This window comes from Anopheles stephensi, chromosome X (genome assembly GCF_013141755.1).
Source record: "Anopheles stephensi strain Indian chromosome X, UCI_ANSTEP_V1.0, whole genome shotgun sequence".
NCBI classification, from domain to species: domain Eukaryota; kingdom Metazoa; phylum Arthropoda; class Insecta; order Diptera; family Culicidae; genus Anopheles; species Anopheles stephensi.
Window position 1 is genome coordinate 9,148,558 of NC_050201.1, and position 14,405 is coordinate 9,162,962.

At 49.2% G+C, this 14,405-nt stretch overlaps 2 protein-coding genes across 4 annotated transcripts; one reads left to right on the top strand and one right to left on the bottom strand.

Moving 5' to 3' along the window:
* Nucleotides 1-1,010: 1,010 nt before the first annotated feature.
* LOC118517466 lies at nt 1,011-9,906 on the bottom strand. Of its 3 annotated transcripts, XM_036063638.1 has the most exons (4): nt 9,780-9,906; nt 7,766-8,910; nt 6,367-6,685; nt 1,011-6,152 (listed from the first exon to the last, which is right to left on the bottom strand). In XM_036063638.1, exons 3-4 carry the CDS (start codon nt 6,419-6,421, stop codon nt 3,751-3,753), a joined length of 2,457 nt encoding a protein of 818 aa, XP_035919531.1. In that variant the 5' UTR covers nt 6,422-6,685; nt 7,766-8,910; nt 9,780-9,906; the 3' UTR covers nt 1,011-3,750. The 3 variants fall into 3 exon arrangements, with proteins under 3 accessions (XP_035919531.1, XP_035919532.1, XP_035919530.1); XM_036063639.1 differs by lacking the exon at nt 9,780-9,906 and having other exon boundaries at nt 6,367-6,629; nt 7,766-9,571; XM_036063637.1 differs by lacking the exon at nt 9,780-9,906 and having other exon boundaries at nt 7,766-9,571.
* Nucleotides 9,907-9,976: 70 nt separating this feature from the next.
* LOC118517471 (adenosine receptor A2b) lies at nt 9,977-12,128 on the top strand. Its single transcript, XM_036063643.1, has 3 exons — nt 9,977-10,886; nt 10,958-11,166; nt 11,241-12,128. Exons 1-3 carry the CDS (start codon nt 10,403-10,405, stop codon nt 11,739-11,741), a joined length of 1,194 nt encoding a protein of 397 aa, XP_035919536.1. The 5' UTR covers nt 9,977-10,402; the 3' UTR covers nt 11,742-12,128.
* Nucleotides 12,129-14,405: the final 2,277 nt, after the last annotated feature.

Genomic DNA, 14,405 nt, shown 5'->3' on the forward strand with positions numbered 1-14,405 from the left:
GATGTCCAGGAACAAATTGAGTAGAAGAAACAAGAGGCCTCAGTCCTCAAAGAACATCTTGAATCGGATTCTGGGCTGGACGAAGTCCTGGGTCTCCTCTCAAAACTTTAGAAGATTATTGAGGCCCCAGCCAAATACTTTGGAGCAGATACCTGTGGCGAGATGTCGAGGAACAAATTTAGTAGAAGAAACAGAAGGCCTCATTCCTCAAAGAAGATCCCGAATCGGATTCTGGACTGGACGAAGTCCTCAAGCTTCGTTCACAACATCAGAAGGTTATTTAGTTCTCAGCCAAATACCTTGGAGTAGGCGAAATAGTGAGGAACAAATTTAGTCAAGGAATGTCTCAGAACTAACAGGCTGACTCAAACATTTACTATATGGCAACTCTGGGCTACTATCAACTTGCAATCCTTAAAACAAAAACAAAAAGGGCAGGTAACCACAGCAAAATAAATCTATACAAATGCTCAGCAAAATACAAAAAAAAAACAACCAATACAATCGCAACCAGACTCTTAGTATATCGCATCCGGATCGCCTGTGTGTATGTGATAGTGCGTGTAGAGCGCATCGTTGAACAAGGGGTAGTAACTAAGTAAGTTAGTAGTGGTTCTTCTCTCCTGCTGCTGCTGTCTCGCTTAGTGTTCTCATCTCATCCCACTAAAAACGGTCCATTTCTATACACGCGAAAAATTATTCCGTTCCTGTTTTACCTTATTAACAAAAAAACCTTCCTTGGCTGAACTAATGGTATGAGTTATTTTCATGTTTTCACCAGCTTTTTTTTCCTTTTTTTGCTCTTTTGGGTTTTATAATCTGCTGCTCTTTCTACTCTTTCTGCTCCCGACGTTGATTTAGTGGTTTTTGTCTCTGTGTGTGTGTTTTATTACCCTTTTTCTTTACTTTTCTCGGTCTCTCTCTTTCTCTTTCTCTCTATCGTCAATATGCATATACTACTAATTGTACGCTAAAATTGTTTCATTTGTTCTCTAACTAGATTTGATTGATTTTTTTTTTATTCAGAAGTATCAGCGTTTTGTTCTGACTGTGTGTCTGTATCGCTCGGTTGTTTTTTTTCTTTCTTTTCTCATGATCTAGAATTACTTGCGATCTACTGTAATTGTAATAGGTTCAACGCAATATCGCTTCAACTGAAAGTCATTTTAATAAGCTTATCATTTTATATACCGCTGCTGTCGTGTGTTTAGTGTTTTTTTTTTTTTGGTTGTCTTCGTTTAAATACGTTCCTCAGCCAGGTTTTGTTTCCCAACCCCCCCCCCCCCCCCTCTCCCATGGAAATGTTTTACATTTCCCATCTCTTTACACATTTAACACATCTTAACTGGTTACCATTATCCATTATTCACAACTGATACTATATAACGCTTCTTTATGCGGGGGGAGGTGTGAGAAGGAAAGAAACGGCCTTTCCTCGTTTTTGGGGTTTTTTTTTTTAATTTGCTCCCAAATCGAACCAGATTTTATATTACATTTTGCGTAGTTCGGAGTTACATTGTGTGGGTGTTTTTTTTTGTTTGATTTTGGGTTTTTGTATTAGTATTGTTGTTTTTGCTCAAACTTTTTTTTCTCTAGTTACTTTTCTTCTTTCTCGTTTGCGTGTGTCGGTGTGTGTGTGTGTGAGTTTTATGTAGTGTTACAGAGATTAGAGAGTTATAACGTCTCGTAACGTCTTTTGCAGTTTATGCATACGGGTGCATTTCTTTCCTTGTTTTTAGTATTTTTTTTTTTTTGGTTTGCCGTTGTTCACTGCTCATCACTATTTTCAGCATATATATGATATACATGATAACCCCACGATTTGGGATGAAAGGTTTTTGTTTGCTTGTTTGCTTAAAATGGAACATGGAAAACCAAAACATCTAAATAGTCTGCAGGTTTAGTAAGTAGGAAACGGAAACTAGTGCTAGATTCGTTACGGAGCCAACGTAAACCCTTGCTTTACAACTGTTTGCGCAAACATCCGTACTAAGTGATAGGTGCAATCAAGCGATTTGGCCCACAAAAAAATTTACCAACACACACACACGTGCGCACACATCGTTCGATAACTAAACTATATGTATGTATCCACTAAGGGAGCGAACTATTTACGGTCGCTGTACGGTACAGCTGTTCGTTGCAGCAGTTAAATAGAGCGGGGGTCTCGGTTGTTTAAGTGCTTCAATAGGGCGCTATTTTGGAAGACCCTCAGTTTTTTGTTTTGGCTTGGCGGTCTGTCATCTGTCAGATTTTTTGTTGTTGTTGCTGCATTTGATCTACTGAGTTGGAGTCGCAGTCGGTCCTTGCGTTGGAACGATGTCCACAGTCCATTGTTTTTTTTGTTTTTGTTTGATGCCCATCTCAGCCAGGCTCCAGGCGCGGTATGGACAGTTGTGGTGTATGATATGAATTAAAAGCGACGGCCCCCCCTCTTTCCAACTAATATTTGTATTAACGTGTATCTGTGTGTGGGTGTGTGTAGTAGTAGTATAAAGCTACTGATTTTGGAGCTAACTGTGTGAGTCACTGTTGACAGGTGTGCTGAAAAAAGAATTGTTCTTTTGCGAAGCAAACCCATACCGAGGTACGCAAAACGGAGCTAACCAACCAAGCAAACGTGATTGACCACAGCGGGGCATCGGGAACATGAGAAGGTTAAAAAAAACCCGGGTGTTTTCACACTAGATTGGTATGATGTCGGGCAGAGGCTCGCACGACAGCGACAGAGTAAACAACAAGCAACCGCTTGGACGCGCGTAACGGTGAAGCGTTACTGCATTGTCTGAACAACCAGGGAGATTGCATACATTCGGGCGCATTTGTTTTACTTCTGATTCCTTGAGTGATTGGTGTTGGGAATATTCTATTTTTGGAAACAGTACGAAATTTGGAACGGAACGGAACGTAATAGGTTCTTTGAACCTACTTAATTGGAAACTGAAAATTATGACAATTGAAGCATCTACCAATCGTTAACACTTTCGAATTTTTTTTAACAATCGTTAACACTTTCGTGGCTTCTATCAGCGTCCCGGTTTGGTTATTGAGATTACTGTGAGCATGGGAAATAAATAATTGATAGGTAACCTTCTCAATGAACCACAAAATGTAGGTGCAAAAAAAACCTACCCTCGAACTTCGAACTAGTAGGTTCGGAACGAAATGCCCATCACTACCAGTGACTCACCGATGGTTCAGGTCGCTTGAAAAAGTTACTCACACCCCGCTAAGGATAGAATTACCTACGGATACGGCGCTTACTACAACCTTACCTCGTTTCTGTTAACCAGTGGTCGACAAAAAAAAATGTCATAATTACGGGTAAATGGGTTCCGAGACGTTCCGGTACATCGCTGCCGTAAATGTCGACTTTGCACGTCTCTGTGTGTGTGTGTGTGTAGGTTGTTGCACGCTACTATCATGCTTTGAAGTTTGCGTACTCGGGGTCGGAGTCTAGGCGCTGAAGCGAAGGATATACGAGTGAGTTTGTGTGTGTGTATGTGTGAGCGTTACTATTAGCTTCCTTCATTACTGTTGCTGCAACAGTGTGTACAGCTAATAGAGGTGAGTTTCTGGGTAGGTGCTAGTCGGGTTCGGATAGTGAGGTGGTAGGAAGGAAGAGGGATAAATACGTTTGTACAATTTAAGTTCGATGGTTTGGATTGGTTGCTCGGTGCGGCGTACCCTGCCGACGGCCGCCGGGATACCGACGCTTGATAGGGTTGGCCTGGCCGGGGACGACGACGACTACAGCGAAACGAAATCATTACCCACGACGTACAGACCCCGCTGGGCCGCCTCCTGCCCACCGTCGTCGGTAAGCGGTCCCGCCAATGCCGCTGGTCCCATCGCACCCGGTACCGCCGTTGCCGAGGAGGAGGAGGCGGACGATTCGAGCTGCTCGTCCAGCCGGGTCGCATCGTCCAGCGCGGCATGGTCGTCCTGCTCGACGATGGTTTCGATCTCCTGCTGCTTGATGACGAACGTGCCCGGCGGTCCGGCCGACGACTTGAGCTCGTCCGGCAGCGAGAGCGTCGAGTTGCCGCTGGCCGTATACCGGCGCCCCATATTGTCGTACTTCAGGCAGGCGAGCGGTTTCTCGCACTTGATGCTGCCCGCCATCGTCGCCAGATCACCGCCGACGCCGGACAGTGTACGCGACGCACCGCCATACTTGGACGTGGCGGCGAACGTCGATGTGCTGCTGGTCGCTTTCATCACCTTGCTGCATTCGGCACACATGGACGGCACCGGCGACGCAGACATCTCGCACCCGGAGTCATCGCGCAGGGAGGTGGTCGCGTAATTGACAATGCCTTCCGTCAGTGGGATTTCCGTCGCGAGCAAGCTTGGCGTGCAGGACAGTGGTGAACCGGTCGAGGGTGGTGCTCCAACAACACCACCGCTCGCTTTACCACCGGCCAGCAGCTGCGTGACGGTGGTACCGCTCGAGCTCGACCCGGAACTATGGCCGGACGTGATGGAACACCGGGGACCACCGCCCACCGTAGCCGTTTTGCGTGGTAACGTTGCGTAGGACGTAACGCTCACGGGCGATATCTTTGGCGGTCCCTTCTGGTGGCGGTTCGGGATGTTGAGCAGGTCGGGGTACATGTTCACCTCCGCACCTTCGAGCGGATCCTGCGTTACCGAGACGGAGATGTAGATGTTGCTGATCGTCGGGTTCGATATCATCTGGGTGCAGAATTCGGGCGGTGGTGGAAACACGCCAACATTCAGCGGATACTCCTCCCGCTTCGAGGTCGCAATCGACTCGATCGTTATCTGCACCGGTTCCATCGCAATCGTCGAGTCGGTCTTGGTGGAGGGCGTCACCACATCGCTCGCACTAAACTCCTGCCGCTCGTTCGTGGTGATGCTCAGATCTAGCAGCTTCTTCTCCTGATCGTTGAAGCTCACACTGTTCTTGATCGTTTTCCGCCGGCGGCGCATCCTCAGCTTCCGCTTCACCAGACACACCACCACCGACAGTGACAGCAGCCCGAAGATGGTGCCAAAGATGCCCAATATCAAGCCGAAGTACCAGAACGTTTCCGGCGTCTTTATGATCACCCGCTCGACCACCTCCGGCAGTACGAGGCTAAAGTTTTTACTCGCTAGCCCGATCCGGTTCAGTGCGGTGCAGGTGTAAAAGCCGGAATCGTTGTTCGTCACATTCAGTATCGTGAGATTGCTCCAGATCGTAACGCTCCCGTCGAACGCTACGTGCCGCTCCGTCTCGATGATCGCATTGTCCTGATCGACGTCCTTCCCGTTCACGTCCCACCGGACGTTCGGTTCCGGGTCGCCCGACACCATACACTTGTACGTGATGTTCGTGCCCAGATCCTCGATCTCGTACTCATCCCGAAAGATCTCCACCATCGGCATACACCCGAACTGCTCCGTCTCGAGATACTCCCACGACAGGCCCTTCAGCGCGAACGGTCGCTGACAGATGAGGCTGCGCCGGTTCAGCGAGCTGTTCAGGTACCAGTTGCGAAAGTCCCGCAAATGGCAGTCACAGTTCCACCAGTTCTCCTCCAGTATTAACGTCTTCAGGTTCTTCATGTGGTTGAACACGTGGTGCGGTAAGCTTTCGAGCCGGTTCTTCGATAGGTCGAGAAACTCGAGCAAGTCCAGATTGGAGAAGGCGGTTTCCGCCACGTACCGCAGCTGGCAGCCGTGCAGGTCGATGTTGCGCAGGTACGGCAGCACCGGGAACTGTTCCGCCACCAGCATCTTGATCGGATTGTCGTACAGGTTGATGATGCGCAACCGATTGTTACCGGCGAACGTTTGCTTGTCGAGCGTTTCGATTTCGTTCTCGCTCAGATCCACCTCGACCAGTATCTTGAGGTTCTTGAACGCCTCCCGGTGCAGATATTTCACGTGCGAATGTTTCAGATGTATCTTCTGCAGGTTTACCAGCCCGAGCGATGTAAACTCTTCCCGGTTAAGGTACGGGATGTTGTTGTCGTTCAGCACCAGCACCTGTATCTCGGTCGACAGGTTCGACGGTACCGCGGTAAAGTCGGCCCCATTGCAGATGGCGGACTTTTTGCCGTTCGACCACTTGCAGCTACAGTTCACCGGACAGCTGGCACTCCAGTCGGCGCACAGTGCCGATGACAGCAGGAAAAACAGTACTGCAAACGAAACAGCAGACACACACACACGCGCACGCACACAAATTGCAGGCGGTAAAAGAGGATTGCAGGTTATTATTGGATGTACCACGGTAATTGCGGCACTAGTGCTGCGAGATGGGGGGGGGGGGGGGGACTCGCTGGCGAGAGCGAGCCCACGTAAGACTGCAAAACGTCATAACACAGCCGGAAGAAAAAGCGGGTAAACACTTACCTGTGAAGTAGAGCTGTATCATTTTTAGTGGCTTAGCGCGCTGCAGCAGTACCATGGCATAATTGTTCGACCCGCTTTCCTTATCCTTTCCAAATGGCTGTCACTGCTGTCTTGGTGCAGTTGTGGACCGTTCCGTCTCTTGATGCCTTATTTATAGAGGTAACGCTTCTCTACCGGGCGCTTCTTTGGGTGGATAGGTCTGGATCTATAAATAGCCCATCGCAATGCTGTACGCGGCGTGTAAGGATCTTCCCGGACGCGTCCTACGGGATGGATGGGGCCAAGATTGGTTACAAACAAAATTCGAGCACCAATTATCCTGGAAAGCAAAAACCAAAAAAAAAAACAAAACAAACAAACATCACGGTTGAACCATTTCGTTCCCAAGTATCAGGGGGCGGATAGGGAGCAGGCCGACATCAGGAAGGTGGGAAAAGGGGGTGGAAGCGGAAGCGGAAATCTATAGGCGTACGGATGGATCCGTTCACGCGAGCGCGGTCTGTTTATTTATTTATTCTGTCGAGGTTCCAAACAGTAAACCGAGAGCACCGACCTGGATATGTTATTTTTCTGCGCTGCGTGCCACCATCGGCGGTGGAGCAATCGAAAGCAAACAAGCAGTAGCCATAGTACTTCAATTCAATCTTTGTTTATGTTGGTGAAAGTTGAACCAGCAACCTCATCAGCATCACTAGTTTGCGTACGTTCATTTTGGGGAGTCCTTATGGACGCCTTCAATATCTGTATATCGAGATCTTCGCGTACGGCAACAATTTTACCAACTTATCTAGCTCAGTTTTGTGGATTCTCGATATAGAAACCTCTGCCAACGTGTGTGTGTGTGAGTGTGTAGGTAAAATCCTCCAAACATGTTCTATATTGCGCTCTCCGCTCCCGACATCCCGACCAAAAGTAGCTATCCGGTAGCTCACCAAACTTCGGCTCTAAGCAACAAAAAGCAGTATTAAAAAAAAAAAAAACGCGAAACATCCATTCCCTGCTCAACACTGCCGTGAGTTGGAGGTTTTCCTAAGTAGCCATCTTTTCTGCAGGCTAATAATTTTTCATATGGAAAAGCGGATTAAAGCGCGCCACGGACGGGTATCCAAATTCTGCATCCAACACAACCATTAGTGGGCTATACGTGTGTCTGGATGCGTGTGTGTGTGAGAGAGAGTTTGTCGGAAAACTGGAACATCCTCAACGGTGGACTTTGGTGGACGTAATAATCCTTTCGGTCGTTCAAAACCACCTGGCAATATGTTTTCCGCAACACTTTCTGTGCGAAATTGAAATGGCGTTGTTACGGGTGACGCAAAAGCAGGATTGGGGTCCGGTAAGGTAAGGCACATGCAGAAGGTCCCTCACTGTTTTCCCGGTCCCAGGCTTCAATACTTACTTGCTTATCGCCGTGTGTCTTACATCGCTCGGTCCGTTTTGCATACGGGGGGGTTTTTTTTCTTTGCACCACGGGAATGTACGTTGCGCACTCGCGCCTACACCATACTCGACCACCACTAGAGATCCATTACTCTTGCCCTGCCTGTCATCGATAGGCTTCAGTCCGGAGCAGGAACACATTCGACCACGAACGAAGAAGAAGAAAAAAACAAAAACCCCCCGAAGAGTTTTCCTTCTTCTGCTGCAGGAAACGTTGCCTCGCTCGGGGGTTTATTTATTGATTGTGCCGTAGGGAGCGCGCGGATGATATGGCGTACTGATGTTTGATTGTTTGAAGCACACACGAAGGTGAAACGTTTGCTGCCAGGGTTCACTGTTCACTTCACACCGCTCGGCAGGACCAACACTGTCGGAGTACGGAGCAAACGGTACTACTCGGTACACTGCATCCCGTTACACCACGTCACAAAACGGTACGGCAGGTTCGCGTTGCACGGGGTCATTCCCGTGGATCAGGCGAACATGGTGCGCGCCATAGCACTTTCGCCACCATCTTTGTGCACGGACATTTTCCCGTAGCACCGCAGAACACGGTTCACCCCGTAATCAGGCAATATTGCACACTCACATCACAAAACACCACACACACACACACATGCGCCGAGTCCGAGATGCTCTCTTTTTTGTGGTTAGATTTTTTTGTCTTCTGCTTCTTCGGGTTGTTTGTCCTCACACAAGAAATACTGGTTACGGCCGAGCCTTCCCGTGTTGGGGGGGGGGGGCTTTTTTTTTGTTGTTGTTGTGGGACAACAACGGGCGGAAAAATCTTGCTGACACTCGAGCTCGTTTTGCACCACTGATCGATTTCGTACGCGGGTGGGTTTCTTTTGGCGTTGCGGTGGTCCTACGCAACTACGCTGGGGAAGGGACCTGCCAAACCTTCACTGCGAGAGCGTGTCTATTACATCTCACCGAAAGCAGCCTGCTGCTGCTGCTGCTGCTGACTGTAGTAAGCAAGTGCACACCACACCACCAGAAACTGCGCTTTACATTCCCGGACACCTTCACCAACGCTGTCCGGATAGGTTTGGTCTTCAGCTTCAGCTTTTTCTTTTGAACGTCCAGTCGGCGGACGTTCCAGTACTGCGGAAAACAAAAACCCCAATGTACAGATATCTCGTCCTACACCCGTCCCCCCCGTTGTGGATAACCACTACCACGATCCGGGGTAGTCCGCTTTTTTTTGTGCGTGTGCGGAAGGCAGACAGGAAGTAGTACCAGCGTGTAAAACAGTATCTTTAGTACTATTGCTCGCAAACTAACTGGCAACAGTTTAAAGGACTGTTACTGGCCTGAGATACAACGCCTGAGCGCAACGAGTCTCGCTCTCCGCACCGGGTCCGCGAGCGAGCGTGAGTCAAAGGAAGAATGAGCGGAGAGACCGAGCGAGCGGGAGAGTTGGAACGGAAGGACCAACCAACGAGGAAAAAAAAGAGTCTACTCCCCCCCCCCTTCGTGGAATCATTGTGGAAAATTGTCAAAGTGTGGAGAATAGATTTTGCAAGAGATATTTGGCGTGAGATACATCGGGAAACTTTTTGGGCCGGAGAGCCCTGAGTGTGCCGTTTTCGGTGGGCTTTTCCGATGGTGGTGCTGGGAAGTTGGTGCTGTCACGGTGGTGGGGAACGAGTACAGCGGCATGCGCTGTACCATATTTTCCTTCACACTGGCAGGGGGGGGGAAATAAACACCGTAGGAAAAATTAATTCATCCTTCCCCGTTCCCGCGCCTGCCCCTAGGCTCTCTTCGGGTTAGAGCCCTCGCACTAGCAAACACGCACACACGCACACACACACGGGAACCGTCCGCCATCTTGAGTCCCTCGGCGATTAAAGGGGGGTGGGTGGAATGATTATGGTGAATTGCTAAATGGTACTAATGGTGCGACACTTCCGGACGTTTGGCTGGGGGGGTTAGGTGGCGAAGGAAAAAAAGCCCGGGAGAGTAATTACCTTTCGACGCGATAAACCAAACCCCTGTAGGTCCGGTGTAGATTGGGTAAATATACACCTTTCGCTTAATCAGCCTGGCGCTCGTGATGGCGGCAGCGATGGTTGCAGCACTCTACACGGTTCTGCCCCTTTTTTTTCTTGTTTTGGCATGGCCACAAACCTCAAAAGCGAGCATTTTTTCCGAGAGTGTGCGCATTTGCAAACCATCCCGAGCGGGAGAAACAACGCACAGGTGCGTGTCCGCCACAGTACGTACTGGCCGCAGCGTGCGTTGTGTGCGAGCCCAAGTGAGTGGTGAGTCAGTTTCGGCAACTGGCAAGGCGCTGGTGCGTGCGCGTGTCGGTAGAATCCCTATTTTTTTAAAAAAAAGACGGTGCGTCCACCAGTGATTCCCATAGATGAAGTTCGCGTAAATACATATGTATAGGCGATAAGGCTCACGCGTAGATTGAGCATGGTGAACATCGTCTACACAGGACTGGTGCTGCTCGCGTGAGCGTCCCTTACGCCTTGATGAGCCTGGTTTTAAAATCTTCCCGGTTGATCGAGTGTTACGCCATCAGGTACGATCATCTCAGATCATCATCTTAGAGACACTGCTAACGTCCATCAGGAAAGTGCCGATGAGTCTAATGTCCGCACTGTCGAATGAAACCTGTCGCCTCCGGGCGAATCAGTCAGACAGTGGCGGCGGTTGGCGGAATGAGTCCACGCCACTGCCTGACGATGAACCGGACGAGTCCGAGTCGAGCCTTAACCTGCCGTACGCACTGCTGGAAGCGACCGTCGCCCTGATGGCCATCTTCGGCAATACGCTGGTGATTGTGGCGTTCAAAACGGAGCGCCGCTTACGGAGGCGTACCAACTTCTACATCGTATCGCTAGCGTCAGCCGATCTGCTGGTCGGCACCTTAGGCATCCCGTTTGCGATACTGGCTTCGATCGGTTTGCCACGGAATCTGCACGCCTGTCTGTTCACCATCTCACTGCTGGTGGTGCTGTGCACGATCTCCATCTTCTGTCTGGTGGCGGTGTCGATCGATCGGTACTGGGCGATCTTGCATCCGCTCGCCTACTCACGCAACATGCGCACTAAGACGACACTGTGTAAGTTAGGTTGTGAAGGTTTTGGGGGAGGAATACGGACTTTAATCTGGCGTTGCCGGTGCTACTTCCAGACATTATCAGTATGTGCTGGCTGGTTGGTTCAATAATTGGGTTTCTGCCGCTGTTCGGATGGCACGAGGAACCGGCCGAAGAGGCGTGCCTGTTTGTGAAGGTGATGAACTACGACTATCTGGTGTTTCTGTATCTCGTCACGATTATCATACCCGCCGTACTGCTGCTGGCGTTCTACATCCATATCTATCGCGTTATCGTTAGACAGGTAAGGTCAGCGAGAGCCCCATGTGTCCTGCACGCCGGCGCTCTATCAATCTCTTCTCTCCTTCACCCAAACAGCGCAAACAGATCCTGTCGGTCAATTCTATCGACAGTCGACAGTTTTCCTCTACCCTGGCGAGTGTGGACGATGGTGGGCCCCAGTCGAGCAAACGTCGCACGAAGAAGGACAACTACAATGGTACGATGTTGCGCGTGCTGCGTGCCGCCCAGAACCGTGAGGTAAAGGCAACCCAGAACCTGTCCATCATTGTGCTGTTCTTCATGATCTGCTGGATGCCGCTCCACACCATCAACTGTATAGTGGCGTTCTGTCCCCAGTGTCACATACACGCACCCGTCATGCTGTTCGTCATAACGCTCTCGCATCTCAACTCGGCACTGAACCCGTTGCTGTACGCGTACCATTTGAAGGATTTTCGTGCAGCGCTCAAGAAGCTGATCCTGTCGATCTTTGGTATCAAACCGACAGCACCACAGCCGACCGAGTGTGTTAACTGCATCTCAACCCTAGCGCAACAGCAACAGCAACAGCATCAGCAACTGTTTCACGTACCGTAAACGCGCTGTGCTCGAACTTACTCAACTTGTGCTTGTGCCTTCGAATGTGTTACTGTTCGGCCGCGTGATAGATGTAGCTAGTAGGGGTGGCCAAACCCTGACGAATGTGCCATGTAATCGATGTGCCTGAAGAAACTGCAGACAATCAGCACTGGGTGTTCACTAGTAGTAGCTTGCTAGGACCAATCTGCACTGAACGTACGCGTAGTAATGACATATCAATAAGTGCTTCCGTGTGCTAAAAAGCGGTACCGTGGAGAAGCTAGTTATATTTATATCGAGATATTTTAGTATAAACTTTTACATGTACACGGCCTTCTTTTTTGCTCGCTATGGTGTATGTGAAAGCAGACAAAATAAATATTCCAAGAAGCTTTCGTCGAACAAAATTGGAGTTGAATTAAACATTCGTCAAGTCTTTTTGTTAAACGCAGATCGACCAGACAAAGTTCTTTAGAGGGACTCCACTCACCCAAGGAATAGACTTTTCTTGCATGTACCGTAGAGTCTCTCTGAACGGCTTGGCTACCAGGTCTAGTGGTGTCTCCGGAGGTTTTTATGTTCAATTATTCTCCGAGACTGCAAGGCGGTCCGGTGGCCGAGGTGACAGTAGCGCCGGTCTTCACACGGCAGAACCGGGGTTCAAATCCCATCCAAACCGCGCCTTCTCTTACGCAAGGCTTTTGACTACCGGACTGGACTACCTTGTTACGGGTAAAATAAAGTCACAGAAAGCCAGAAATGGGGCAGGCAGAGAGACCTATCGAAGTTGATTGTGCCAAGGAAGAAGAAGAAGATTCTCAAAGACTGCTTTGAATTGAAGTCTTTGCACCTCGGTATCTCACCACAGGTCGACTCCAAAATTAAGAGGAAGCGGCCTAACTTAACTAATCTTTTGGAGCTGGAGGACACTCCTAATAATCCGAATCGCGACAGTCGAGGAGTGGAACATCCCACGGATCTGGAGCGCACTATACATCGGGCAGTCAGTAAATGTTATCGAGGAATGGATGTGTGGCGTTCAATTCGCACAGAAAACATCTTCATATTAATGTAGGTCGTATGCCTTTTTAGAATCGATCTGGAGTCGAGTTTGTTCTTATAGGAATCGAGTTCGACCCGTGGGTGCAGCGACCTATGCATTAGACCGAACTACTTGAACTCAGATTCCGAACATACGGGCTGGACTCGCGTATGCTTTGCTGCACCTAGGGGTTGACTCGGACTCGTAGCACCCATGGGTCGCCCTGAACTCGTTGAAACTAGGAATACGACCTGAACGATTGTCTAGATACCGCATTTAAACTACGCAGCTGAGAGGACGTTAACGTTTTCGTACGAATGATTCCGAACCATGTAGGTCCTCAAGTCAGCAGAAGGAGAGTGGTTGGTTCAGTGCTGACAGTCCGTGTCCGATGTAGGTGCTCACAATTAAAAGTCAGGTGGAGGAGTCGTCCCATTAGCGATATCTCTGACTTTTTTAGCACTCCTATGAAGGAGCGAGCTATTGCTGAAGGCCATAAATCACCGTTGGATGCTGGAAGAGCTGGAAGAGGAAGAGGAAGCTCTTTCTAGATCCAGTAGTAATTTTGAAGTTTAGACGTCAGACCACAGTAACCACACCTCGTCACCGAAATGATTCCCTCGGGAGATAAAACGTCTATACCTTTCGTGACTGAAGATGCACCTCAGCTGGCAACCTGCAAATCATTGATGAAGTCTCATGAAGGTTTGAGTCAGTAAAAACCTAACAGTACTAAGGGAAATGGTCCTCGCCGTAGGCCTCGTGAACCTCTGTTAGCAGATTTGGGATCTTCTGTGCCACCTAAGGCTTGCTTCTTCTTCTTCTTCGCTTAACGACTTGCTCAAGATGTCTTGAGATGTAGCCGAATGTTCGGTTTGGTCGCGTGAGGTTCGGGACCCAATGTCAGTAAAGACACTGTAATGTTCCCTTGTCCCGTTGGTCAAGAAGTATGCAAACTGCTCTTGCTTCTAGTGCTGCTGAAGTTCAAACAACGCAGAATGCATATAGGACTAGGTGGCTTATGCTTAGGCATCCCGTTCGTGACAAGCGTCTAAAGCACAGTCACTTCATAGGGGTCTTCAACTGTAGCATCGACAGTGCTACTCTGCTCTATCCACGTATAATTCTTCTTCTTCTTAGCCCAACGATCTACGCGGTCATGGTGGCCTCAAAATGGCTTACTCTGTGATGTCTTAGATCGTGGGAATCTCTCTGATGTGTTTGTTAAACCTATTGATGTTCAGCGTGCCTCCAACCTCTACCCATCTTAATGGAGATAGGCACTGGCACACAGCCTCTTGCCCTTCTGCCAGCTCATGTGCATGATGTGTCAGGACATTTCATTTTCCATTGCTCTAGACACGACTGTTACACCGGGCTCGTTTCGGTGAGATTCCTCATAAAACCAAGCCCCATACGAGAGGACTCTTATTTATGGTCCCTTATATGAGGTCCCTTCAACGAGATAACCGCCAGAGTCCTGAAGACGTTGCCTTCTTCACACACAATTAGATACGCCATTACTGGAACCAGACCTCCAAAGCAACAGAGACTGGAACAAACCACCTGTACTCCAATAACTGACGGCTTCAAGGACATCCAGGATCTGGGGTTCACGATGTTGACCCTCATTGAGAGAG

Bases quoted from the DNA above. Each gene is read 5' to 3' on its own strand.
- LOC118517466 (XM_036063638.1), bottom strand. From the start codon at position 6,421: ATGGTACTGCTGCAGCGCGCTAAGCCACTAAAAATGATACAGCTCTAC. The intron at 6,153-6,366 runs GTAAGTGTTTAC...TTTCGTTTGCAG, and splicing joins GATACAGCTCTACTTCACAG to TACTGTTTTTCCTGCTGTCA.
- LOC118517471 (XM_036063643.1), top strand. From the start codon at position 10,403: ATGAGTCTAATGTCCGCACTGTCGAATGAAACCTGTCGCCTCCGGGCG. The intron at 10,887-10,957 runs GTAAGTTAGGTT...TGCTACTTCCAG, and splicing joins GCGCACTAAGACGACACTGT to ACATTATCAGTATGTGCTGG. The intron at 11,167-11,240 runs GTAAGGTCAGCG...TCACCCAAACAG, and splicing joins ATCGCGTTATCGTTAGACAG to CGCAAACAGATCCTGTCGGT.